This window comes from Syngnathus acus, chromosome 9 (genome assembly GCF_901709675.1).
Source record: "Syngnathus acus chromosome 9, fSynAcu1.2, whole genome shotgun sequence".
Taxonomy (NCBI): Eukaryota; Metazoa; Chordata; class Actinopteri; order Syngnathiformes; family Syngnathidae; genus Syngnathus; species Syngnathus acus.
Genome location: NC_051094.1, coordinates 5,152,421 through 5,180,221, shown reverse-complemented (window position 1 = coordinate 5,180,221; position 27,801 = coordinate 5,152,421). Strand labels below are relative to the sequence as shown.

At 46.7% G+C, this 27,801-nt stretch overlaps 2 protein-coding genes across 5 annotated transcripts in view; both read right to left on the bottom strand.

The window, feature by feature from the left end:
* Positions 1 to 22: 22 nt before the first annotated feature.
* Positions 23 to 15,645, bottom strand: gak (cyclin G associated kinase). Of its 3 annotated transcripts, XM_037258093.1 has the most exons (30): positions 15,256 to 15,644; positions 14,058 to 14,119; positions 13,887 to 13,946; positions 13,698 to 13,812; positions 12,933 to 13,075; positions 12,609 to 12,734; positions 11,375 to 11,464; positions 10,937 to 11,072; positions 10,760 to 10,872; positions 9,567 to 9,672; positions 9,119 to 9,236; positions 8,865 to 8,873; positions 8,229 to 8,278; positions 7,997 to 8,145; positions 7,708 to 7,830; positions 7,503 to 7,636; positions 7,238 to 7,432; positions 6,981 to 7,098; positions 6,161 to 6,240; positions 5,773 to 5,966; positions 5,479 to 5,646; positions 5,235 to 5,401; positions 4,511 to 4,715; positions 3,796 to 3,969; positions 3,598 to 3,732; positions 3,410 to 3,496; positions 3,029 to 3,295; positions 2,792 to 2,940; positions 2,342 to 2,518; positions 23 to 1,728 (listed from the first exon to the last, which is right to left on the bottom strand). In XM_037258093.1, the coding sequence occupies exons 1-30, from the start codon at positions 15,395 to 15,397 to the stop codon at positions 1,627 to 1,629; spliced, it is 3,894 nt and encodes a 1,297-aa protein (XP_037113988.1). In that variant the 5' UTR covers positions 15,398 to 15,644; the 3' UTR covers positions 23 to 1,626. The 3 variants fall into 3 exon arrangements, with proteins under 3 accessions (XP_037113988.1, XP_037113989.1, XP_037113990.1); XM_037258094.1 differs by lacking the exon at positions 8,865 to 8,873; XM_037258095.1 differs by lacking the exons at positions 23 to 1,728; positions 2,342 to 2,518; positions 2,792 to 2,940 and having other exon boundaries at positions 3,135 to 3,295; positions 3,406 to 3,496; positions 15,256 to 15,645.
* A 953-nt stretch (positions 15,646 to 16,598) lies between these two features.
* Positions 16,599 to 27,801, bottom strand: part of znrf3 (zinc and ring finger 3) — a 34,931-nt gene continuing 23,728 nt past the window's right edge. The window contains exons 3-8 of one of the 2 annotated variants that reach the window (XM_037258126.1): positions 21,843 to 21,917; positions 21,054 to 21,185; positions 20,722 to 20,832; positions 20,424 to 20,594; positions 19,885 to 19,987; positions 16,599 to 19,702 (exon numbers count right to left, since the gene is read on the bottom strand). In XM_037258126.1, coding sequence (XP_037114021.1) covers positions 18,207 to 19,702; positions 19,885 to 19,987; positions 20,424 to 20,594; positions 20,722 to 20,832; positions 21,054 to 21,185; positions 21,843 to 21,917 — 2,088 coding nt within the window. In that variant the 3' untranslated portion in view covers positions 16,599 to 18,206. The remainder of the gene's footprint in view (positions 19,703 to 19,884; positions 19,988 to 20,423; positions 20,595 to 20,721; positions 20,833 to 21,053; positions 21,186 to 21,842; positions 21,918 to 27,801) is intronic. The other variant, XM_037258127.1, reaches the window with a different exon arrangement.

The window sequence follows — 27,801 nt, the reverse complement described above, 5'->3', positions numbered from 1 at the left end:
GTGGTCGGCTTGTTACAAAAAATTATTTTTGCCGTCAGAACTTTTAATGTTTATTCATACATTCATATTCTCTTGTTATGACAATTTGATCCAGTAAAACACTGTATTGATGATTTCCATTCTTAAACTTACAATCATACTGGAAACACAAATTTAAAAATCTCAACAAAAAAAGGAAGTAAAAAAAAAAAAGAAAAGAAAGATATGACAAGATAGGATATATATTTCTATATATATCTGTATTCATATTTGTAAAAAGCATATTTATAACTTTTGGGATGAAATCAAAGTGGTCCCCCACACACCCTCTAATATATTATCATATGAAAATCTAACCAATGATTTTTTCCAACTCTAATCTTTTTTTTTTAATCAGGCACCAGTAGAATGCAAAAAATAAACTGACAAATAATAATAATAATAAATAAGAAAGTGATTGGATTGGTCCATGAGGTAAAAATGTGAACTAACACGACGTCAACTAACAACAGTGTGATGTTATAAAACACGTACTCCCGCGCGGATCTGTCACTCGAATGTCATCTTCACAAAGTCACGAGATGGATGTTTTGTATTTACAATATTTATGCACACAATGGACCCTTCTGAAATATGAAAAGCGAATCACACATGTTATGGTTGATCTATGTCATTCAGAAAACATCAGCCACGCCCGTTCACGAGTTAGCAAGAGATGCCAACAAGAGCGAGCTCCTGTCCAACATTCAGTGTACGTGGTTAGCAGTACGCCGTGCTACTTTGCCAACTTCACATTGTCAGTCTTGGGTGGCATAGCTCCCAACTCAAGGCTTTGCCCTGTCAAAAGTAGCCTGACTGTTAATTAGGGTGCATGTGGTCGGCTGTTAATTGCTTCATCGTCAGAGTGCATCGAAAAAGCCTGATTGCTGCAGTGCGCGATGTTAGCGATTTAGGATAGCATGATGCTAACTGGATGCACACCTCCTTCATTATTTGTCACATTACGCTAACTACAAGCCGGATTGTTGAGGTGCAAGTAGTTAGCGGTAGCGCTAATGGAATGTTCGTCACTCTCTATCGCTAATGGCCTTATCATGAGCGGTTAGTCACGTAGCATAGCACGATTGGACGGCTATAGTAATAATAATTTTAAAAAAAAGAGCACTTTTGTTTACGTGGGTCTGTTTTGTCAGAAAGTACCACTAGACTAACTAGCGTGAGTATGTAGCGTGTGTGTTTCACAATAGTGACTGGCAGACAAATCACATTGTTTGGCAGCCATTTTGAAGGCTTGTCTACAATACTGACAGGCACCAACAAAGCAGTTCCGTTTGTAAAATCCATTAGGATTTCTCAGCATTCAGAAATTCCTCGCTCTTCTCACCATTGTCACCCCTTGAATGTTGCAGAGCGTCAACGGTGTTGTTTTTTCTTTTGTATTTCCACAGATGTAGCAAGGACTTGGGGAGATTGTGAAGTGGAGTGAAAGACGGGCAGTGCAAAAAAAATACAAAACAAAAGAAAAACAAAGAAGGCCCAATGTGGGCTCAGTCCCGTCCAATCATGCCCCGCGGGGTTAGATATATCTGTTCACAATGCAGTCCTCAGCCGGACCGTCTTTTTGTGTCACTTTTGTTGTCTTTTCTACTAAAAGAGGGCTTTGGATCCCTGGTTCTCGAACTCTGACCAGGCATCATTCAGCTCCATGAAGATCATCTTAGCGTAGTCCTCGTATGGCTTGCCAGTTGCCTGCGGGGTGATTCCGTTGATTCAAAAAGAGGGAGGAAGAGACAAATCAGGATTGAATGAATGCTTGTCATTAGAGGGGAAACAATTATCCGATTAACCCGCACCTAATCAAATTAACTCCCGATAAAGATGCATGGACCTTGCTTAATTTCAAATGGCCCAACCCCCTGAATTTCAACCTCTCAAAAGGTTCATTGTTTGAGATTTCTGCCGTCTTCCATTAGAGCAGACTGACTTGCGTTGTTTTTCTTTCTTCCAAAATGAGACACGGGCAAAAATCTTCTTTTGCTTTACTATATAGAGTCAACCTTTTGGCCCTTTTTCACCCCTGATGTATTTATTACCAACCAAACCAGTAACTGCGTCATCGTCAATGTCCTGTTTTTGAGTAAAGGGATCTTTCTTTTAAAAATCAGAATTCACATTCAAATTTGACCAACATTCAGGCCGCTTGTGAGTGTTTTATTTTTGTATTTGCGTCTTGGACGAATTGTCTCGTTCAATGAACGGCTCTGTCTTCCCAACTTGCTCAGCTTAGTCAAAAAGGGGCACTCGCAAGTCAAGGGACCATTGCAGGTCTCACGGCACTATACGTATTGTGTCCAAAGCGCACCTTATCTGGATGGACCACCAGGACGGCCTTCCTGTAGAACTTCTTCACCTGGTCGGGCGTCACCAGGTCGGCCATGCCCACGGGCCTCCAGCGGCTCTCGCCCTCCCACAGCACCGTGTGCAGCGTGGACAGCAGCGCGCGGATGTTTCTCTCCTTGCCCTCGATCCAGTCTAAGATCTAAGAGGAGGGAGGTCAAGAGTCATCGGAAGGCACGTGGCTGAGCCAAAGAGAACTACAAACTCAAAGTTACAAACTGAAACAAAGAATACAAAGACATTTGCCAATGGATGGTCCCTTTTCAAATTTTCCCAAAAGTTTCCAAGAGGTTTTGCATGCCTGAAAAAGGAGGTCGCGTTATTGCAGTGCGCTGGAAATTCCGTTACATCTCGGTCGTTGTCAAAGGTTGAATCCACTTCTCAATCAAAAGTCACTCGGGAAGGGAAATTGTACCTGCAGTTTAAGCGGATCCATTTCCTTTGTGAGCTCCTGCCTCCTCATTTCGGCGATGGTCCTGGGCCCTTTTTTATCCATCTTGGAGGAGAATCCCTGAGTGGACAGCAGGTCCCCAAAGTCGTCCTCCTTGACTTTGGGCTTGGGGCCTGCGTAACGGCAACGCAAGCGGCGAGAAAGAAACATTTTCAGAGCACATTGGCGGCACACGCGCCAAACGTGACGGCGGGGAGCTACCGAATGCCGGAGGCCGAACGCCTCTCTCCTCGCGACCCCCGATGACGCTGGGGAAGTTGAGGTTGTAGTTGGCCTTGGTGGTGTGAGGGCCAGCGCACTGGGGGGGCGCAGACGCTTTGGGCGCAGAACCGGGACCCGACTGCCAGGTCTTGTTGTGGCCCTGGGGGGCTTTGCCGGCTTGCCAGGACGCCGGACCTTGAGGCTTAGCCGAACATGAGGAGGGCGATGGAGCCTTGCTAGGCTTGGAGAAGTTACCGGTGGTCGAACCTGGAACAAATGCATCACGTTCAATTTGGGGGGGGGGGGGGGGGGGATGGATACTTGGATATTCAAATCAAGGGGAGCGCTTTGGAAAGTCGATGGATGGATGCTAACACTTACCCGGTAAATTGGAGCTTAAATTCCCCAAATCAGCAAAGGGATCTAAGGTCTGAGACTTGGCCTTGGACATGGAAGACCTACTCGAAGCTACGAGCACACAAATACGGGAAGTTAGCCCCCTCCCCCTCAAAACAAAGGGGAAAAAAAAAAACTACCTGATGTATTCTCATACATTAGGTGATTCTTACCTGCGCTGACATAGGCGGGCCTGGCAGTGGAGTTCATGGCCGCCGACGTGCTGGCTGTCCAGCTTTCCCACCCGCCCAAGAGGTCCGGGTGACTGGCCGACGATGTCATCTTGGGAGCATTGTTACCTAATTGATCTGACAGCAAACACAAATAGGAACACGCCGGCATCATGCGCTAAAGGAAGGGGCATCACTCACTCAGGTTCAAGAGGCTGGCGTTGGAAGCGGAAGCGGCTTTGCTCGGCGCCGAACTCTCAGAACCCATCAAGTCCCCAAACAGGTCGGGGCCAGAGGCCTGCCGGGACGAGCCCACGCTGGAGCCCACGCCGGAGCTGGAGCCCATCCCAAACGGGTCGAACGGGTCGCTTGTGGCTGCCCAAAAACACACACACGGTGCCCTGCATATTTACTTACTGCATGTCAAACATTTTCAGCCTTTTCAATAAACTGGACCAAAGACCAATGTGTCAAACCACCGCAGTGACCGTTGGCAAGAACTTCCTCGACACGTTTTCATTTTTCTTATTTTAAGTATAGGGCGGCTGGAATCGGCAGCCTTGGCAAGGGACCGATATATCCCAAAAAGGTCGGTATCAGTCCGTCGCCCCTGCTTCCGATAATTGCACATCCCTACATTGAACAAAATATCAATAAATGGGAGTTCAAACCAAAATTTGCCAGCACAACGTCACGCGAAATTCGGTGTAATTACTCAGTTCAGTCAACATCAAAAGATCAACTCGGAAGTCAGTCGGATTAGAAATTCAGGCAACATTTTTGAGTTGCTCAACTGAGAATTTCACCGACATTTTCTTGAAAAGAGGCATCTAAAGCTACATAAACCCGGAGTTCAAATGACTTTTAGGCCTGAAATATTGCAATTCAACCCAAATATTCTCACAAAGATGCTTACGTTTGGAGCTGCTAAAGAACAAGTCCTCCTGGGTTGCCGTCGTGTGCTCGGCAGGTGGTGCAAACAGGTCGTTGAGAAGGTCGCCATGGCTAGACGAGGCCTTCAGGCCAGCGGAGGTCGTCGTCGGCGCCTGGAGTTCGGAGTTCAAACCTAAGAGATCGGCTGTGTTGTCGGTGGGTGAGTCCTCGGGAGATGGGATTGGAGTCTGGGAGGGAAGGAGGGAGGGGGTTGCATTAGCTTCTCATGCTAGCAATCAATATGCTTACACTGCTATGAACACTTAATTTGTTCTGACGGTGGCGGGCATGCTAGAGCCTATCCCAGCAGTCATCGGGCAGTAGGCGGGTGCCAACCTATACCAGTTGTCAGCCAATCGTAGAGCACACAGAGACCAAAAACCACCTGCACTCGCACCTACGGGCAATTTGGAGATCTCAATCTGCCTACCGTGCATGTTTTTGGAGAAAACTGGAGTGCCCAGAGGAAACCCAAAGGAAGAACATGCAAATTCCACGTGGTGAGGGCAGGAATGGATCCCTGCATCTCTGAACTGTGAGGTGGGCGTGCTAAGCAGTGCCACCCTTCTATAACAATCAAGGGTGATTCATGTGATGTTGATTCCACAACTTCTAGATTTGGACCATCTGTGACTGGTGTGGAACGTGAAGCTGCAAAGTGCCACGTTAGCTTCTCCCCGGAAAGCCTCAAGCTATATTTTGCGTACCTGGAAGTCGGCATCGAAGAGCGGCTCGCTGTTATCCCGCGCCGGAGGCTCCCCGCTGTGGGTCGAGCACGAGTAGGACTCTCCTTCCGACTGGTCACTCAGATCTTCCAGCTCATTCGAGGACCCGCCCGTTTGGATGCCCGATGTGTCTAGAGGCCCGCCGACATCTGACAGACACGCACAGACAGGCTTATGAACAATTCAAAGTGTAGAAGCTTTTAAAGCACATGGAATGACCTCGCACCTTCCCAGTCCAGCGTCTGGAAGAAGTTGTTGGCGCCGGTGTCGCTGCTCACGGGAGAATCCGCTTCCGAGGCGGTCGAGCTTTGCGAGGCTTGCGCGGGTTGCTGAGGCGGTTGACCGGCGTCATAGAACGCAGAGGATCCCGGCTGACGTGGCAGTTCCGGTTTACCTGCAGATCGTGAAAGGTGAGCAAATTCTTTCATTCTTCTACTGCACGGCTCTTTCGACCTTAAATTGGTCCAAAAATGGCCAGCAGAGTTGAAAAACAACATTGCTTCCAAAAGGTGTAATCTACCAAATTTGCTGAGGATCTCTTGCTGCTCGTCGCGGGACGAAAAGAGGATCTTGGGGTTGAGGCCCTTGGTTTGAAAGCCGTCCCACGGCAGAGTCTTGGCGCTGGCTCGGTCCCGGGGCTCCACGTCAATGTCCAGGTTGACCTGAAACAAGTCCGGATATTTCTCCTGGATGTCGCAGGCGTCCAGGTCGTATCTGCCGGAAAGCAATGTCATGGCAGAAGAACAAAGATGCATTTTGTTGGGGTCAAAAAGTCAAAGTTTTGAGATTAGAGACATTTCTCCCGTTACTGAGAACGAACCAATAGTTTGTGTGATTTTTTTTTCCTTTTTATTTTCTGGTGCAAAATAAGAAAACGTTTCAACGTAAAAAAAAATGAAAATACTGACTTGGCAAACTTCACCGTGGTAGCATTTCTGGGCACAAAGCCTGTGTGGAACTGGATCTGGAACATTTTCATGGAGGCCATCTGAAACAGCAAACGCAGGGAAGCCAATGTATAAATGACGATGTTTTGGAAATTCAGCCCCTGGGAGCGGCTTTCACCGAGGAAGATACGACGACGCTGGATCAAAAAGTATCAACGACCCTGCCGTCTTGCTTGGAAGTGCACACGTTCCAAAAAAGAAGTTTGCCCAAGGGATAAAAAAAAATGTGTGCATCATAACGGGACCAAAGAACTCTTTACCGGAGGTACCGAATTTATTCTAATTATCGCCCACATTCTAATAATCCCCCAGTGTGTGTTAGCGATGACATAAATAAATAAACATTGATACCTCTAATTATCGCCCATGCTGCTAAAAATCCCCCCCAAAACTTACGTTTTCCTCCGCGACCGCATGCCGACGTCATTGCGCAAGTTTAAATATGACTGATTGTGACAGCACATCGAATGTCCCTTTTAAATTGGTTTTCTCCCTAAACTATTACACTCGTCACTCCGCTACAATATCCTCACACAATTACGTTATCGGGGCGTGCGGTCGAACAAGACGATCGCGATAATATGACGTGCGCAACATGTGATGTGCGACGTGTCTCATCGATGGAGCGTCAATTGACGCACCCCGCTGTTAGAGGTAGATCTAGTGTTGAGAACACCGGTGAGATGCAGCTATTGCATACTACATAAGGAAAATATACATATCATCGCCCATTTCAGTGCCCCTTGGCGATAATTAGAAGAAATACGGTATTCATTCTTGCCTTGGCCTGCAGACGTCCTCCCAGCGTGGACCTGGCGTGGTAGATCACCACCAGCACGTCTCCTTGGACGGTCACGTTGAGAGGAATCTCCGCTCGTCCGTCCTCCATTTTAAAATCCCTGTAAATGGAACATGAGCCGCGACATCAAAGGAGCTTCACACTGCTGAAACATTTGATTCCATTTCATAAACACAGATTCCTCTCAATTTACCGCCTGGAGCATTCTATGCTTGAAAAGAAACCAAACGCAGACATACTTCATCCGGTCATACTCCTGCGAGGTGGTGAGGACCCTCTCGTCGCCGACGTAGACCTCGCAGAAGGGCCGACAGCCATTGCGCTGCTTGTTAAACAGCGGCACGGGCGTCATGGTGATGGCGTGGATGAGAACGGGCTTGCCGTGCGGGACGATGGGCTCCTCCGCCATCATGTCGCACATGTACTCGATGTACCTGCACAAATCAGCCGGCTGTCACGGCGCCGTAACGGAAAGGGGACACAAACGCGGGGCGGCGGCACCACCTCTTGTGAGATGGGGCTATACCGGGCGGGCACCGCTTCATGGAGAACATGTAGACGGCCGCTTCGGCCGTGGTGAAGAGGCGGCAGAAGCACAGGAAGGAGCAAACGGCCACGGCGGACGCTGCCCTGCCGTCCTGCGGCAAAAACAGACGACGCTGCACACAAAAGGCAAGAGCAGCGCGGCCACCTTCTGGCGCCTGCTTACCAGGCAGTGGACCACGCAGATGTTCCTCTGGTCCTGCTTGAGCCACTGATGCATGTTCTTGCACACGCTGTACAGACTGCGCAGGTGGGGAGAGCGGCGAACCTGCCAGTTGCATTCCGAGACCTAGGCCGGGAAAACACGGGGGACGCCGTTTGCGCACGTTCGGGAGCTCTTAAAGGACATCTCATTGATGTTCGGAAACAATCGACATCAACCAACTTGTCTATTAAATCGACAAAATAATCGACAGCAGAGCTTGCGCAAGCTGCCCGCCCGCTCGCACGCGTACCCGATTGTGGAAGCGGGACGGCCTATAGGAGCGCCTGGAGAGGTTGTAGACGGCGTAGTGTCCTGGGTGCCGCGAATCCAGAAATAGGCGCACGTCCTCGATATTATTCTTTATAGCAGACTCCACCCCTTCGGCCGGGAAAGACATGACTGCATACAGATGCAAACTTTACTTGTGAGACGAAAAAAGGGATGGAAATATTGAACAGGTTGGTTCCCGACCGAAAACTAACCTGCTATTCTCGAGGTGATGTAGGAGATATCTAGGTCACCTTTGGCGTAGCTGCAAAACAAAGGGCAGGGTCGCAGAGGTGGACCAAAAAAAAAAAGTGCTTCAAACATCCTCCCTGCATATGACTGCGACAGCCATATTAAGTAACACACTGCGGGTCAAAGTGACCCGTTTTAAAGCCGAACAACTGGCCCGGCACTCCCAATACATTGCGAGTCAAAGGAACCCGAGTTCAGGTCATCCAGTGGCATAATTCTCGTTTTGCCGCTTGTCAGGAGTACAAACAATGCACCCGGGTCACTTTGACCGGGACATATTTCAAATTGTAAAATGCCTTTTAACCGGGTCAATTTGAAAGTTAGTATGCATCATTATGTGACGTCGAGTTCGGACACTGCTTGGTTAGCAATCATTCATGCGTTGTCGCACGTCTCTTCTTCGTCTTGAGGGGAGACACATTATGCCGCTTCAAATCAAATGACAAAAACAGCAAACGATTGATCCTCGTTATGATTGCGGTGGTAGTGGAGCACGCGCAAATTAGCAGTTATTTTGCAGACAATACAAATGCAACAGAGTTGAACTAAATCAAACACACGCTCAGACTACAGGAGCTTGGCCGAGGCTCAATGTTTACCTTGGGTTGCTAGCAGATGGAGACATGGTGAGGGATTGGACGGAGAGAAAAAAGGAAAAACAAATACACAAAATGACCAAACCAAATACCAAGGGTGAAAAACAATGAATTCAGCCAAACAGAAGGAGAACAGTGGAAAACCTTCAGACTTTGATTTGCACTCCGGCATAAGGAGCCGGGAGGAAACAGTGACGGCGACGTCCATGTGAGATCGGTCGATAAAAGACAAAAAAAACAAGAAACAAGCATCTTACCTGGCTACGGACTGGATGACCTTGGAGGAGGTATCCTTGATGTTGGTCAGGAAGCGCTCGGTTCCTCCCTTGAGGATGTCCAGGAAGCCGCTACCCGACTGGTCGGGATCGTAAATGCCTTTATCGTATGAGTTTAGGGAAAATGTGGGCAAAATTGTCAAACCAATCTCTTACTTATTATTAGCATGGCAATGGTGTACAGTCTAAATGTACCTGTATTTCTTTTCACCAAATAGACAACATTTCAAAGAAACTGGTTTTAGCGATCCATCAATTAGCAATTTATACAAAGAGGTTTTATTTGTACACATTTGATGATTTATAAATGAGTAGACCCAACAAGTGCCATTTCAAGAGAGCCACGCCTACAAGCAGACATCCCCATCACCATAGAAAGCATTTAAAAACAATTCTAAATCCCATTATGGACAAAAGAAGTAGCGCTCACCTGCATTGTTGTGTTGTATCTGCGAGGGGGCCGTGACCGTCGTCGCCGCCGTCGATGCTGCCGCCGCCGCCCCGTTACTTCCGAACCCTCCATTCTGCTCCAGGAGCTGCAGACATTCATATCCGTCATGCATGGGACGCCAGCAGTAGTAGGCGGTCAACATCATGCCCTTCCAAAAGCTTCTTTCAACGCTAACAAAATCCCGAGACGGCGATCGGCGCTATCTACTCCGCTTTCCTTGCACTCCACCGTGTCGTCGAAGGAAGTTCATGAGGAGGCGGAGGACAATAATCTTCTTACGGGCAGCAGGGAAACCCCATAACGCTAATCAGATTAGCCTTCTTCCCTTCGAAGGAGGCGGCTACGGACAGTATCGGGAGCTGTAAAGTAGCGTTTCTCAAAATGAGGCCCGCGAGCCGCAAAACAGAGTGGCGCCTTCACACGCCAGTGACCCTATTTAGCAATTTTCCAACATAAAAATTAGAAGCAAACAACCGCCTCATTTTGCGTCGTCTAAATCTGTTGAGCTCAATCAAAATTGGGGTCTCGTGATCCCCTTTGAGCAGCTGATCTCAGAACCCAAATTGTAGAGCAACATATTTAAATAAACAGGCGTATATTCTTTATCCTCGATGATGGACGGATAATAAAAAGACAAAATAGTGTCTGATCCGCACGCACCAGAAAGAGTCGCTTCATGCCCATAGAACTGAGCAAAAATGTGGTAAAAATGTTTCATTCTTTGCATTCTAATCAATTATGTCCTTTCAGTGGCCTCTCCTCAAATTTGTTTTTTCTTGAGTTAAAATGTGATTCGATAACCCTTCAGTAGTTATTTATATAGACGGCCCCTATCAATTATCTAAGCTGACGACTGTGTATATAATGGCTACAAAGTGGAGGCTTTCTGACCCTGAAATCAGCTTAACATAAATGGCAAATTTGGTGGAGGATTTGCTCATTAATGAAGTGGCATAATTTGGGATAAGGATTGTGGCTCAACTGCTAAATGTGAGGCACCATGCCGAGCGGGCGTGAAGACGGGGGTTCGAGCGGGGATTTATTTCTATTTCAATCGGTGCGGCGATTCAAGCATGCTTCCATGTTGGTGACAAATGACTTTGCTAATTTGCTAACAAGTGCAGCGCTACGACGAAAATGAATGAGCAACCATTCCGAAAAGGTGACACTACCTCTGTGATGGGGGACTTGGGGTTGACGTTTCGGGCCGCCGCTATTTCCTGAAGCTGGTTGACCACTTCTGTGATGGAGAGCCGCTCCCCGGGATTCACTTTCAACATGGAGCCTGCAAATGAAAGAGGGGTACTGCCACCTGCTTCCAGTACCGACTCTAGACGCGGCGCACTTACGAATGAGATTGTGGTAGACCGTGTACTTGGTGTCGTTCTGCGGCACGGAGTACTTCCCGTTGACGATCTGCAGCTTGGCGCCTTCCTCGAACGGGTGTTGCTTGAAACACAACAGGTAGAGGATGCAGCCCAGGGCCTGTATGGGGCAGGAAAAATTAGGCATGGGGGATTAATTGATTACTCGTGTATCCGCTTCCTTGCTGATTGTCGTAGGGTGGGATAAGAAATTTGCTTCAGATGGATGGATGGATGGATGGATGGATGGATGGATGGATGGATGGATGGATGGATGGATGGATGGATGGATGGATGGATGGATGGATGGATGGATGGATGCATAGGCTGGGTGGTTAGATGGGTGGGTATGGGTCTGTGGACATTGGCATCTGTTGGTTTTGTGCTCAGGTGATTAAACACAAGGTAAAACGGAGGTCTGACCCAGATGTCTTGCTTCTCATTGATGGGATAGTTGGAGTACAGGTCGATCATTTCCGGTGTTCGGTATGCTGGAGTGGTGTTCCTTGTGATCTACGGACAGACAGGCAGACAAACAGACGTGTGTACGCGCACACAGGTACACACTGTAAGGTTGCGAAATCCAAAGCAACTGCTCCAGAAGACTTCAGCTCAGAGAGCCACACGGTCGTCATTACTTAGACCTAGCATATGTAAAGTCGATCCAATCAAATTCAGCATAGCTAACTGCTAACAAATAGCAAAAATGGTGAGGTGGAAATAAAAGGCCAAAGTCCTGAATGAGGGGAACAACGCGAGGTTAGAATGGTTTTAACCGTGATGGTCCAATAAAAGCACGTGTGTGTTATCAGCGTGACGGATGTGCAGGTTACAAACACAAATCTCGGGGCGCATTTCGTTGTGGTCAAAGCCGCACAAAACATCATGGACTGCCCGCTTGGTTATTCAATCAACAGCGAGCCTGGTGCTTGTCAATGTGATTTCTCCTACGGGTGCGGCGGTCATGAGGGAGGGGGGGAAACTTCATGGTTATTTAATGGCAGCAAACGACCTTTTCTTTTCGTATACGTTTCAGAACTTGCAATCGGGGGAAAAAAACGATTTTGATATTTTTTCTTTCGGTCTTTTATTCTAATTGTAAGAAGTATACATAATCAAATATCTATGCCATACTAATAATCCTATATAGACACTTTAGAATGTAAAAATAAATGACAAAAAAATATAGCAAAACTACGATCTAATAACTTAACGCATTGATTTAACTGACATGGACAGATTAAATAATTATAAAGTATTAATTTAGAGCAAAACACAATAGACTGCGGTACGATCAAATATTAAGTACATATTTCATTAGACGGACATCTTTTGTATTTATAATTATGCGTGGATAATTATGGAGAGAGGGAAATACGATCTAAATTTAAACTGCAAAGTCATTTTGGAGTAGAAATGTGTCGAAAAGGGTGTACTTAATAACAATTTGATCATTTCGATGGGATTATTTTCTTTTATTTCTCAGCATTGTTGTTAGGCTTAGAGTGCCACCTGCTGCTTTGCCATTCATGTACTTGACCACCAATGCTTTTGAAGTGGACTTTATTTTTTTTGGAACCGATTTGAGACTATCCCCAAACGTTGAATCAAAGCGCCGTTAAAATGTGGGCAAAGAAGCGTGAGGTCGCGCACGTACCTCGTCCTCCACCATGGACCTCTTCTGTGCCGACCAGCTGTAGTCGGGGTCGTGAGCCACGCTGGTGGCACTGCCAAAGTCGCACAGTTTGACGGTGCCTTGGTTACTAATCAGCAGGTTCTCAATCTGCAAGCGAGAGATGGCGACATGGCTCAAACCATCGTTAGGAATTACGAGTGATTCGCTCTACTGAGCAAAAATGACCACAAACCAAAAAAAAAACCACTCTTGAAAAGATTATAAGGTCTTGTGTGTAGATTTGAAATTGTTTCTTGAGATGTGCGACGCGGTGTGTGCAAAGGTGATGTCATTGTTGGGGCCCACCTTAAGGTCTCTGTGGATGACATGGGGCTTCTGCTTGTGCAGGTGCTGCACGGCACGACACGTCTGGTAGAAAACCTTCAGCACCGTGTCGCAGGAGACGGGGGCGCGCTGCTCCACTCGCCGAAGGAAGTCCACCAGCTGGCCTGAGGGTGAGACCAAATGTTTGCAGGGTCCCCATTACCTTCTGTCTCAGTGGCGTTGAAACACAGTAGCAACACGCAGAAGACAGATAAAAATCTGTATTTGGCGTTTACTACCACCTACAGGACTGGAGAGGAACAGCACTGCACTGTGCAGAGGACAACAAATTGATTTGATGTAGAAACCATGAACGAGAGCAGCCCAACGAATTAAAGGATTGTTCTAGGTGTTATGGGAGTACAAAAAATTATTTTTAAATTCATGATATATTGTTTAAAATGCTCGGCTGATCGGTCACGCAGAATTTTATTCCGTCAAATATCGGAATTAAAAAAATACGGGTATAGAATACTGAGCTGTTGTGACCCATCTTCTTTGCGTAAATTCGTATGTATATATTATCCTGCCCCCCTGGTGGCCCAGGCACAAACACAAGATGGCGCACCACGTCGATGCTGCAACGATTTGATGTTGTTTCATTCCAAACAGGAGATAAAGGTTGCCCTCGAAAGCAGTCATATTCAAACGTCAGAAAGCGGGTGAAGGTTCAGCCAAGCCGCAGACGGCCGGAAAAGAGGAAGTCACGACTGCGCAAAATATGCGTCGCGGCCGTCATGAACGTACCTTTGCAGAGTTCGGTGAGGATGAGGAACTCGGCCTGACCCGTGTCCGACTCCTCTTTGCCAATGGAGGCGGCAGAGCAGAACTGGACCACGTTGGGGTGCCCCGACAGCTTTTTCTGCAAAGGCCGACCGGGAAAGTTTTTACAAAATTTGAATTTTCAGATTTCGAAAATAGGGGTGGCGGGCGTACCATGAAGCAAATTTCCTGGATTATTTCCTTGTTTTTCTCATCCTCGTTGGACAAAAGTCGCTGGAGTAAAACCCAGAAGCAGAATTTGACATGTCACGCTCACGAGGTATAAAAGCGGAATGAATCCGGATTAAAGCACGGAAGGCTTGTATTCAACAAGTTTCCTCTGACCTTCAGAGCGTAGTCTTTGCCACTGCTGACGTCTTGGGCTTCGTAGACAAATGCGAAGCCGCCTGCGGAAAGCACATTGTTAACGATTCTTCCCACTTTCTTCGTCTATATTGCTTTAATTCTTCTGATTCTGATTTTTTGTTTCACTCCTATTCTTCATTATTGCAGTCATTGTATTTTTTTAATAAGAAAATTGGCCATAATCTTCTCTTTTTCTTTTCTTTTCTTTTTAACATGACCTGGTTGTGTTCGTTCCTTCTCTACATCTTTGTTACTTTAGATCTCACTCCATCTCACATAAATAAACTCCTTGCTTCTCTATTGATTGATTGATTGATTGATTGAACTTTATTCATCCCACAGCGGGGAAATTCACTTGTCACAGCAGCGCACATGAGTGCAAGAATAATACGAGTGCAAGAATAAAACAAGGGCCAAAATTTCAAAATAGGGTAAATAACAGACAAGGACAAACACAACTTTACTTTAATTGTTATAGTTTCTTATTTGTGTTTGTCTATCTAGCCCTGGGATCGGCTACTTAAATGCTGGAGGGGTCCCCATTTTTTCTTCAGTGTTACTGGAGGGGCAGCATAGGATCACACATTCCCTAACCTGTTGAATGGCAGCGGGCTGCTAGTTGTCATCATCCCTGATTTGGCCTATAAAGGTCAGCTTTGGAGATGACATGTCTATTCTGTAGGACTTTTGAAGGAACCCTTAACAAAAAGGGCTATGATAGACGATAGAGATGTTGGCAAAGCTTTTGTGTACTCAATTCAACATGATTCAATGGCTCCCAAATTCTATGAGATGGTGTCCAAAGAATGTGAATGGCTGACTTATGTCCGGAATTAATCGGAGGTTGGGGAAGAAGAAAAAATAAAAATAAGACAATGTGCAATCAGTTGAATTCGTGAACAGTGGAGCGCGAATATAAAGGTTCACTTTGCAGACAGCTAGATTTTCCTACAAAACAAACATCATCAGCAGTTTGGAGTTCAAGTCGTCACGCAGTCCTGTCAGTCAAACCGATGCAATTGCACCAAAGTTTAGTTTATTGCTGCATATCTACTTAAAATACGTGCTAACGTAACTGTCATTTATCGGCAACTGAATAAATTGTTAGCAAGTTAGCTTACCGGCTGCGAGTTAGCACGAGTCCACTGTCAATGAACAACAATGTGTATTCCTTTACCTTCCGCAATCACCCGCTTGATCCGCAGTTTCATGTCACCCAACTCGACCATCTGCCCCACAAAGTCGTTCTGGTCCCGACTTGCCGCTCCGATCGAGCCGGGCCCGGCGAGGAAATCCAGCGCCGATTGGAACAGTGACATTTTTGTCCAATTTTTCTTTCAGCCTGCTTCTTCTTCTTCTTCTTTCAAGGTGCACCAAACGGCCAACCAGGGACAGCTCGGGGTGTGGGGGACGTTGGCGACGCCGACGGAGGTCCGACCGGACTCGATGATAGATCGTTCAGAAGAGTTGAAAATCTGCTGACATTTTCTTCCTGTTGAGGTGTTGACGACGAAAGGCCGCAGCCATCACTCCATTCTAGCTAGAGACTACTTCCGGGATGCCTGGTGATGTCACGACACGAGCTGATCACGTGAGTGACCTATGGTCACGTGAGCGGAAGTAAGAAAAATCAAGATAAATCGGTGCTTGCTGATGGTGTATGCATAATCCTTTTTTATTTTTAACCCTGAGATGCACTAAAGACTTTAGCCTACGCTCTTCCATAAGTGGGTCAAAAATGACCCATATTATGTTTTAAATGCCATTTTTGTAATTTTGGGAGAGAGTAATTCACTTGTATGATATTAGGTATTATATCTATGATCACACAGCAATGATTTAATTGTCAGAAGTGGAATCGAACCAGCACCCTCCTAACTGTGATGCAGACGTGCTAACCAGTGCGCCACCAAACCGCAACCCACTTATGCATGTAAGGGTTAAATTAAAAGAAAAGTCTTACAATACATGCTCACTTTCAAAAGGGTTAGGGACTTGCATTTCTGGGTCGAGCTAGAGCCGGGTTTGCGTTCTCTTTTCTTTGTCTCCAAATTGACCTTTTTTATTAGGAAAATGACTGAGGAAAAGCTACTATATATCTTCATTCATGTAAATTATGACAAGATTTAAAAAAAGAATTTTCATTTCAGTATGTACCCATCCATTTTCTGAATCACTTCTCCTCATGAGGGTTGCTATCCCAGCTGGCAGTAGGCGGGCGACACTCTGAACCGGTCGTCAGCCAATCGCAGGGCACACAGAGACAAACATTTGCACTCACACTCTCACCTACGGGCAATTTGGAGCGCTCACCATGCATGTGTTTGGAATGTGGGAGGAAACCCACGCAGGCACGGGGAGAACATGCAAACTCCACACACAGGAAGGGCGGAGCCAGAATCGAACCCGAACAATTTTGTGTGCCTTCAAAATGTGTTTGCATTGAATGAATGTGATGTCCATGTGGTAAACATGTGCCTTTTTTTTTTCTCTCAGCATCAAGACAGGACAAGGCAGGACTTCCTTGAATAAAAGTGTATATTTGACACACATCTTTGTACACTGGTAATTACAAAACAGTCTGCTACGCTACAAAAGTTTCTCAAATGTTTTTTTGTTGTTGTTTTGGTCAGAAGATTGAATCATCCCGTCTCAACTGTTGTGCAATTGTGAACACACGCGTATTTACAAAGTCTTACGCCCGTAAGTGATTTCCGTTGTCTCTCCGATAAACTCTGAACATAAGACATGGCTTTGAGATAAATATATTAGTAAATAAATATTCAGAGAACATATTTCCATTCATGAAATGCTTTTTTTGCTGTACATGTACACAAATATACACAAGGTTGATGTCGTAAAACATTCGTAAATGAGACTGACTGACGGACAAATAATTATACTCTTTCTTACATTTTTTTTTACAAAATATTCATTTGTACACAATTTCATCTTTTTAAGTGCTACAAACATGAAAAAAAAAAAAAACACATTAAATAGTGACTCATGTACCCCCAAAAGACAACAGCAACAAATGTGTTCCGCCAGCATGCAGGTTTGCGATGCAAAAAGGCAACTTTTGGGGACGCCTGTCCTCTGCGCGTGCGTGCGTGCGTGTATTTCATAGAAACAGTATGGAAAGCAGTCTGCAGGACAAACAGAAAGGCATGAACGTGTATCGTATTTCAAATGCATTGTTTTCTTTTTGCTCCAACTCGTCAAAGTACAACAAGGAAGCCTTTTGACGTCGGATTTTTTGCTTTGGCCTTTTGGCGCAAGCCCGCTCATGGCCAAAACCCTTTGAGCACGGACTCCAGAGCCATGCTCGCGTTTGTCCTCACCAGAAAGAAAATGCCTTTTAGCGCACGAGTAGGACGTGTTCGAATGACGATTGGAAACATTTTCTTTGCGTTGAAGACAAAACAATGTCGAAATGAGAAAACCAGCAAAAAAATAAGTCTGCTGGCCGCCAGTCGCACGCTAGCTCGCGAGCTAGCGGCCCGTTTCTGTCGCGCTGACTTGTCGTGCTAGTGAGGACAAAGAGCATACGAGCGCACGGACCTTGTGCTGAATATCGAACAAATGCTCAAAGGGCTTTCGGAAACATCGTGGAAGGATTCTGACTGACTTTCTGCGGGTTTGGGTTTTAAGTCTCCAAAATTCATGTAAACGCGGTAACGTTTTAAAGATTCAGACCACAAAACCTCTTTCACTTAGCAACCCCAAATTGGTACAAATGGTCAATTCCATTGTGATTGAATATTTTCTCATTTTAACCAGTTTCAAGTGTTAAAAATAGCACACGACATGTATTTTTCCTCCACGTGGTTGACGTGGTGGCCAGCTCCGGTGGCAACAACACAATCACATCTTGCTTGTTTTGGTATCGCTACGACCGTACAAACTGGCTCGAAGCTCGGAAGGCAGTGTAAGATGCAGATGTCCAGCCCTGGATGGCCGCTCGGACACGTTCACGAACATTTCGGTAGAAAGATCCACGTTCCTACACGACGACATTCACCAGAAACCAGCATTTGGGCAGACACCCCCAGGTTGTTTACGCAGCCGCATTCACCAGAAAGCAAGGCGACTGGAGGTTTCAACCGACCGGACAGTACCAAACACAATTCAGCCCTCAGTACTTCGGCCAGGAGTGTTTTCAGAGAGCTGCGGCGGAAACAAAGCCCTGGTCTCCTCGCTCTGAGGGTACGAGCCACCTCGGGTGTAGAAGTCGTCCTTATGCGCTTCCGACCACGTGGCGCCGGAGTCGGGCAAAAGGCTGCTTTCACAGTCACTGTCCTCGGGGATAATGGGTATTCGCTGGCTGAGTTCGCAACAGCCCTGTGCCGGTTGGGCTTCCGACTCGGCGTACTGCACGTTGACGGCGTAGTCCTCCGTATAGTGTCCCCTATGGACCTTCATCTCCTTGTAGAAACAGCGAGGAGGTCCTTCCGAAGAAGGGCGCGAGAAGTTCCCGGAGGGTCTCGAAGGTCCGGACGTCTGCTCCGAGTCTCGGGCCTTGGAGTCTGCCTTCTGGGGAAGCGCCTCGAAGCAGCAGGTGCACCCCGCCGCAGTTCCTGCCCCGAGCTCGCTCACCTGGGCCCCGACGTCCGCGGCGGGGGGTTCAGGGACGATGGTCTCCTCGGGTTCCAGTGATGAGCGACCGCTGCGGTTGGGCTCCAAGCTGCAGTTGGCCAGCCGGTCCCCGGAGTTGTAGGGAAGCTGGAGGCAATCGCGTACCGAGGGTCCCACGGATGATGGCGTCGATTCCTCAGGGGCGGAGGGGCACGGCGCGGTCCCCGCCTCCCCCCGACAGGGGCTCTTGCTCCGGTAGACGTAGGGATCGTAGTCGCTGCTTAACGAGCTCCGGAAGGTGGAGCAGCTCCCGTACACTCCCTGGTTGCTGACTTCGGTGCAGTCCAACATGGAGTCGCTGGAGGAACAGTGGCACGGGCCCGAGCCGCCGCTGCTACTGTCGCTCCCGGGGCAGTCGGCCAGATAGCCGCTGCACGCCGAGCGGTGGCCGTGGTAGCAGCTCAGGCTGGAAGCGTCGGCCACCCTGGAGGACGCCGGAGCCATGTGGACCACGGCAGGGTACAAAAGCCCCTGCTGGAAGGCCCTCTTGTGGCCTTGACCCCCCTCGGGAGGCTGCTGGGGGAAAGTCAAGCCCTGGAAGTAGTAGTGCTGGTACATGGTTTCGTACTGGGAGAAACAGGCCGCCCGCGAGAAGTTGCGGCCGTGGAATTTGGGGCGTTTCAAAGCAGGCTGCTGGGAAGGCGGCGGCGGCGGCGCTTGGTAGGCGGGGGGTCCGTGCTGCTCCAGGCCGCAGCGATGAGGGTTGAGGGAGTGGTCCAAGTGCAAGGCGGCAGGGTGGTAGCTCCGCAGAAAGGACGAGGCGGCTCGGGGCGGGTACAGGCCCGGAGGGTCGGCGTGCTGGTCCACCGTGAGCACGGTGATGGCGTTGCCGTGAAGGTCCACGCTGGTTCGGGTGGGGTATGCCGTCACCTGGCCGGCTCGGTGCACTCTGCCGGGGTAGTGGACCGGCAGCACCACCCTCTGCTGCCGCCCGTGAAGCGGGTTGCCGGACTCCATGCAAGCGGGGCCTGCATTTCCCTTCTTTTGCTCTGTGGAGCCAAACAAACACACTTCAAACAAATGCGACGGGTCAAGCAATGCAATCGTTACGGGCTGCTTCATTTTTTTTTTTCATTTATGACCTGAGAAGCATTTTAAACTGTGATGAAAATGCATACTGTTTTTCTTCATTCCTACAAAAAGCCAGCGGGTGAAGCACTGCAGAACTTACCGATGATGTTGTGTCTGCAGTGGGGACAGGTGTGATGCTGGAGCAACCAGGGGTCCACACATTTCTTGTGGAAGCGATGCGCACAAGGGATGACCCGCAACTCCTGCAGGGGTGGGAGGGGGAAAAATAACACGGTTAAAGAATCAAAGAAAATGGCTTACATGAGGAGAGCTGCTTTTACTTTCCCAAAAAAGAAGCAGTCCGGGTCTTGTATGCGTCTTATCAATTCAATTTGGTTCACCCACATGTACATATGTATTACCTCAATGAATGTTTGAGAAGAAGCAGTTGTAAAAATAAAATAAAAATAGGAACACAAATATAGCCGTTTAAAGTTAAATACAACTGAATCGCAATAGACATCTTGATTGAAAAAAATGCAAACAAAACTTGAAGCCGCTGCATCATTAGGCACAGCTTGAACATTTTATTCGCATCCCACTAGAGGGAGCCATTAGCGGCACTGCGCTTTATGTTGTCGTTTGATACTGATTGGCATTACTGTCACGGTTTTTGACCCCCCCCCCCCCCTTGCATACCTCTCCGTCGATGTACTTCTCCAGGCAGATGGCGCAGTCGGACGTGGAGCTGCTGCTAAGCGAGTCGGACGCCCCGCAGCTGCTCTCACGTGCCACTTTGCCGCCTTTGGCCTTAAACTTGCGTGTCTCCATTTTGTCGAGTGCCTGGCTGGCCATCCTGTTCATGGAGCTCTGCGCACAAAAACAGACAGACCAAAAAAGGTCGGAATTGCAAAGCAGACATGTTACGACGTGCGAGGTCGTATAAACTGTGGTGTGTGCCGAAAGACAAAAACACAGAAGCGACGCAATCGCCTACCTGACTCCTCCTCTGCTTGAGCTTGATCTTGACAAGCAGGATGAGGCAGACGAGCGACACCACCACGAAGAAGGCCAGGAAGATGCCCATGTCAAAGTACTCGGTGGGCTGCTGCGCAACGCCACCCGCCGCAGCAACAAAGTGCAAAAATTAGCATCAATGTGGAAATATTACCCAAAATTCAGTGCGCATGGGAGGAGCGCGTTTTTTTTCTTCTTCTTCCGTAAACGTCTGTTGGCATAAGTAAGCTGCCAGAGTAATAGATAAGTCAAATAGGATATAAAACAAGGGCGTGCGACCTGACACGATCATTGATTTGAAATGAGCCGTACCCTGGGCGGTCGGTGTTGTATCCTGGCGCGCGCCACTTTCTGCTTGTTGACGATGTTCATCAGCTTGACGGCGTCGTTGCCCTTCACGTAGACCACGGGACGTTTGAGGGGGTCGTCCGCCACCTGGTTGAGCTGAGGAGACAGACACACAAGAGCCACGTGAGCTACCCAATCCGGATCGGACACCCGCTCGAGACAATCGTGCCGGTGGAATCTGAAAGGCTGCGCTCGAGCCAGTGTTTTAATATAATTAAATCTCGTAATTTAATATAATAGAAACGCTAATATTTACAGTTCATTAAAAAATGTAGGCATTCAAATGAGATTATAAAAAGCGTATCTCATCCAGCCCACTTTGGGATCATCATCCTAGACAGTTTGGGGTCAATAGGTCACATGATTTGGAAGTTATTGAGCTAAAATGCTAGTATTTACAGAAATAAATTCATTTAAAAAAATTAAGCATTCAAACGATAGAGGTGTATCTCAATCAGCCTATGTGGGACTATCATTCTTCATAGTTTGGGGTCAATAGGTCACATAACCTTGGAACAATTTGGCAGTGCGACCTTGTCGCGCCGGAAATGACACCACGTCGTCACCATATTGTGCATTGAAGGACGCTGCCTATTAATTTGTACAGAGATAGGTCCTCCTGTCCAAATTCACCACGGCTCATGCGGTCCGCAGAGGCGGAGCTTCCAGGGATGCGAAGGACGGAACCTTCGAACTGGCCTTGGAGGACACAGCCGGCAAATTTGGACACAGCAGACTTCTGTGTGTACCAACCTGGTCGATGGCATCCGGGTTTTCTGACACATCAAAGATGACGGCGGTAGCGCCTCGCTGTACTGCTCGCTTGGCCTGAAAACACACACACAAAAAACACGCAACACAGTTTTGATTTGGGTTGACCATTAGAAAATGTACACTAGGGGGAGCTCTCCATCAGATGCAGCACACACGTGGTGACGGAACCCGCAAGCAAAATGTAAACACACGCACATACTATATTAGGTACAACTGGACACTCTAAAAAAGGATAAGCGGTTCGGAAAAGGGATGGATGGATATTTCGGTGCTTTTTTTTTACGAGACGTAATATTACCAGGAACAGTCATTTTTCTAAGTCATTTTCTTTGCTATTTTATGAATACTTTTTTTTGTCATTTGTCAATGTTATGTAGCAACATGGAACGGTCAAAATATTAGGAACAGCTATTTCACTTGTCCACTTGTTTCCTGCACTTTTCATTGTTTTTTTTGGTATTTTTTTTCTTTTTGCTTGTCTTCTTGCATTGGGAAAGTCCAAAAGCTTCTTTTCACACTCAATTTTCCTCCATAGCCTCACACACACACACACACACACACACACACACACACACACACACACACACACACACACACACACACACACACACACACACACACACACACACACACACACACACACACACACACACACACACACACACACACACACACACACACACACACACACACACACACTTAATTTGGCATTAGTCTGCAGCTTTGATGTCGTCTCTCCCAGTTAATAATTAATAGCTGTGGCTGTGAAGTTTAAAAAAAAAACAAAAAAAACGAACAAGTTGACGAACTCCCTCCTCAAGAATCTGCAGTGCAGCGACTTGCCTGACGACAACAAAAATGTCCCCGCAGGCAAACTGGCAGGCCTTACAAAAAAAAAAAAAAAACATGGGGCCAAAATAGAAGTGACAATATATTTTCTTTTGGGAAAATATTCTTTTAAATTTTTATTTATTTATTTCCAACGAGGATTTGGCAATGTCGACACAAAGCCCAAAAAAGAGGCTAAAATATAAAATTGTTGAAATTTGGAAATGAAATCCAGGCATGACAATTTTCCAAATTACTGAGTAGTTTACTAAGCAGATGTTAACATAGAAAGTCTTCTGAATACATCGATTTCATTATCATAGAATAAAAACAAACAAGATCAAAATGTATCTTTTAAACAAAAAACAATTATAGGAAAAATAACGTTTATTTTGCAAGACACAAAATAAAAAAAACACCATAAAAAACCGCTGACAATTTGGTGGAAATGAAAGCAACTGGAAATTCAAAAAACAACGAGCACGAAACTGTAATATTTAGCAATATGGTATGAAAAATCATTTCACATACTCAAGGCTTGATGACAGGTATGGACCGAGGTCAGGTATGGAGTAGCGGCTGTGCACGTGTGTGTGTGTGTGTGTGTGTGTGTGTGTGTGTGTGTGTGTGTGTGTGTGTGTGTGTGTGTGTGTGCGTGTGCGGTTGGGTGCCGGCTATGCCAATTTGCTGCTGGCTCGTCGGCGCGCGCAATCTAGCCCGGGCGGGCGAGAGGACAAAAACCGCAGCCGCAAAAAGAGCAGCCGGCTACTGAGTCTAGACGGCGAGCAAAACGGGAGCTATCTTTAGCCTCGCCACATCGGCCTGGCAGCTTGGGATGCTTTTGCTCCGCGTAACCCAAGCGTGCAAACGTACGCACGGCACGTTTGCACACCTGGATTGCGCCTGCTTCCGCTATCATGGCCTTCTACTTTTGCCGCTCCTTTGGTCTTGTTCCTCTTCCGCCACCCGCCACTGCTGCTATAATTAAAGCAATTAAGTCTTCAGAGGACTGCGCACTGCTATTACGTCGTAATTCCATGTTGCCTGCTGGCTTTATTAAAAGATAAAGGCATACTTTTCTCCCATAGCTCTTCTCATATGTGGTCGCCCCTCTCGCCGTTGTTCGGCCACAGTTGCCCAAAAATAAAAGCAAACATAGCGGTCTGTTCTGCGCTTCAACTCCACCAGCGTGTTCTGCTTTTTGTTTGGCTTTGAGGAAAACTTCAGGTAAAAAATGTTGTAAGGTTGTCTAGCAGACGTGGTTTTCTGATTCATAGTGCGTTGGCGGAACAAGAATTAAGCGTCCGTTTTGTTAACGCACCGCCCCCTGTTGTCGATGTAAACTTTGTAATTCTCGACGCCACAGGAACCGAGAGAACTCGTACTCCCAACACGGCGCGGAGCCTCTTCGGTACGTCTCAAAGTCATCCCCTGACTCTTGCGTCTTCTGCGCTGGCATCAATTGTCGCCGCCGCGTCAATGTCGTGACCCAACGCCCGGCAGGTCGGCTCTGTTTCAAGTCACCTGACAGCCTGTAAACTGATGAGGCGAACTGGGACTCGGCGCCAACTTCCTCATTCCCGCAAGTGGCAAACTGGTGAGTTTCCTACCATTAACCTTGATTATCTTTTCCATTTGCCACACCGCAAATGTAAAAAAAAAAAAACCACTTCCGACGGGGAAAACAAGAGTGACATTGTTATCATGTGAACAATTCAGGCCTAATTGAACCATCCCAAAAAAATATGGGGGAAAAAAAAAAGATCAAACTTTTCTGCCTCAAAACTATAATGAACAATTTCAAAATTGTGTTAAGCGCCGCTTAGTAGACCTTTCGGAGCGCCTCCGAGTCACATGCTCAAAAACAAAGGTGCTGATTGGCCGAGGAGGAGCTCTGCGCATTATTACTATCTAACCACCGAAAAGACAAATACAAGTCGGACGGCTGGCGCTACTTTTGCCAGACTTGAAGTTTAGATCACGTTCACACTTGGAAGGCGGAGCAAATGTGAAGAGTTTAGTCACGCCAACATAAATACACTCGGGAAAGAAGTCACTTGAGGTACTTCCAGCGCTAAGTGGATGTCATATAACTCGGATGAAGTGCACACCGAATTGAGTCAAGTGCCAACACAAGCTGCCCGACTGGCAGTGTCAGAGGACACGGGCATTGAGCGGGCAGCGGCTCACCACAACAACAACAAAAATCATGTCATCACATGTTCCATTCAGTGCTTTCTGTCTGACGTTACAAAGACACATCACTTGTTTCCATGTCATTTTCTTTTCTCCCTGACCAGCAAGCACTCTCTCTCTTCTGCCCACCATCCGTCCATCTGTCCATCCATCCCTCCATCCATCCATCCATCCATCCATCCATCCATCCATCCATCCATCCATCCATCCATCCATCCATCCATCCATCCGTCCATCCATCCATCCATCCCTTCCTGCCAAGAAACAATGTGGAGCAGCCAGTCACCAGCCATTGCGTAATCACAATTATCCTGTGCTACCGAACAGTGTGTGTGTGCGTGTGTGTGTGTGTGTGTGTACTGAGAGGCTTCTATGTATGTTGTACTCAGCAACAGCACGTATCGCCATGTATTGTGGTTTAACTAGTTGCCATGTTATTTAGCTTGCAAAAGAAATCTGTGAAATTTATTTAAAGACATGAACACAAAGTATTGTATTGGCCTATTTTAGGAAAATGTGGCGACATTGATTTAACAAAAGTTAGTGTATTGCAAAGAATCATGTCCTCCACCCTAGCGTCTTTGGCTACGTCTCAAATGTTTCTGAATTAGGAGTTGCACAGCGTCAGTGCAGTAGCATGTCGTGCTGTGCTACGCTAAGAAACACTTCGACAAAGTCTCGCGGGAGAGATCCATGCTAATGTCCATTAGCCAGTCAATGACGTTTGCCTTCATATGTTAGCATTAAGCTAACAGAATTTCATTAGATGACCTGCTTTTTTACTTTTTAGTCAAACATTGCACACTTTAAATATACAGTTCAATCAATGTGTAACTATTTTTTTTGTCATGTTTTTACAATATACTTAAAGCAAGAGTAGGGAGTGCTAAGGAATCATTTCAAAAGTGTGTTTTGATGACTTTGAAAGTGTGACGTGGGGGAAAAGTATCAAATACAAAAACATGTTGGTATATGTCAGAATTACACCTTCTGCGGAGAGTCTACAGCACGACTGGAGTATTTATCTTGATTTTAGAGGGAGTGCTCCGACTCGGGCTTCCCAGCCACAGGAGCAGGACGAGCTGCTAATTAAATTTCCTCGGCGTGCCTCTCGTGCTGTTTTCTTACCGCTTTAGGACTGCAGCCCTTTGTGATTTGCAGGAAAACAAACAAACTTTCTGTGAGCCGAGACAGGAATACCACTTTTTAAGCACAGAGGATGTTTGGACGAGAGCCACTGGATCTCTCATCCAAAATTGCAGACTCAAAGCAATCACTGGTTTTTGTGTGATGTAATGCGGCATCCTGAGCCAGTTATCTGATAACGATAGCTTGTGCCAGCATGATCTTAACAAAAAACAAAACAAATCCTGTTACGGAGCGACTTTATGGCCCTGACACAAATAAACGAGGACGCTAACGTTTGGTGGTGGTGGTGGGGGTGGAACATACGAGGCCTTAACAGTTGTATTTTACAAGGTCATGGGGCAAAACGAGCAGCGGGTCCCAATTAAGACCACACACGCACGCATGCGTGCACACATACACCAAGTTCCCAAACCCATGTAGCTCACTCCGTAGCCCAGACCACCACCAGCAGTATTCCCGCCGTGCAAAATTACACCTCTCGCAATGTACACCTCAGTGTCACAAGCTTGGGGGAAATTCGCCCCTTGAGCACAACTAGACTAAAATACGGGGGAATTGAATCTTCAACTGGTTTTGTCCAAGGGACCAGAAGAAGCAACTCAGGGATCGCTGCTTTGGCGGATTATTATCTCCTTTTGCACCAAAGGAGGATAGACCTACACAGGCTTTGCATCTGTATGTCTATTTTGAGAATCTCATCTACGTTTGTCACAATTTAGATGGGTCAATGATTCACAAAATTAACTGGAAAATAAATTAATTTTGTTTTTGAAAATGTTACAATTGTTTTCTATTTCCAATTCCACGGACCACCTGCAATACTGCCACGGACCACTAGAGGGCTGCGGACTACCAGTTGACAATCCCTGCTTTAACAGGTACTTCCGTCAGACATATAAACAATTATTCAACATCAATAGCCACAGACGCTGATCATTTCAGTAGCAAAGCAAGTTTGCTGGATTTCGTAAACGTAGAATGCGGCCGGATGCTTTGAATCGTATTCATGTAAAAAAAAAAGGCACGAAATATCCCTTGGACCTCTTCAGGGGTTCAAAGCGTTTTCTCTTTGTGGATGAAGTTCTCACAGTAAGAACAAAGTGATCAAAAGATCTTATCAGCAAACACTGAAGAAAGCACTTCTTTCATTTTTTTTTTTTGGTGCGAGTGTTCTGTTGTGTATTTGTTCTGTGGTCCCAATAAAGATAACCTCGGCACGACTGTAAAGCGGCCTTGAGCAGCGGGCAAAAATCGAGATGGCGCAACACAACCCTCCATTGTTGTCTTATCTGGCAGAGTGTACCCTGGCGCTCGGTCAACAATTAAACCAATGACGTGCATTGGCAAGAGTAGAAAATTCTGCCTTTTAAAACATAATCACGAAGGAGAAATATAAAAACACCATTTTCCAACATCCAAGGCGACTATTGATTTTGGTGGCGAGGCACTCTTGCAGGAAATAGTAATGGCTGTAAAATATTGCTGCATGCTTTGCATATGCGAACACGATCGCCATCTGGTGGATAGATGCCATCATATCGTGACCCAAGAAAATAAACAAACACCCCCCTTAGCGAATGTCAATATTGAAGAAACACCTTTGGAGGAAACAGGCAGTGAAATGGCATCGCATGTGTGGTCAGGTGGATAAATATAAACAATATAATCTCAACAGGAGCGAGACATCCAGTCAAAAGAGTGTATTTTATTTTTTTTTTAATGTTAGGGCCAGTGAGTCAATTGCTAAGGCTTGTGCTCACTGAAG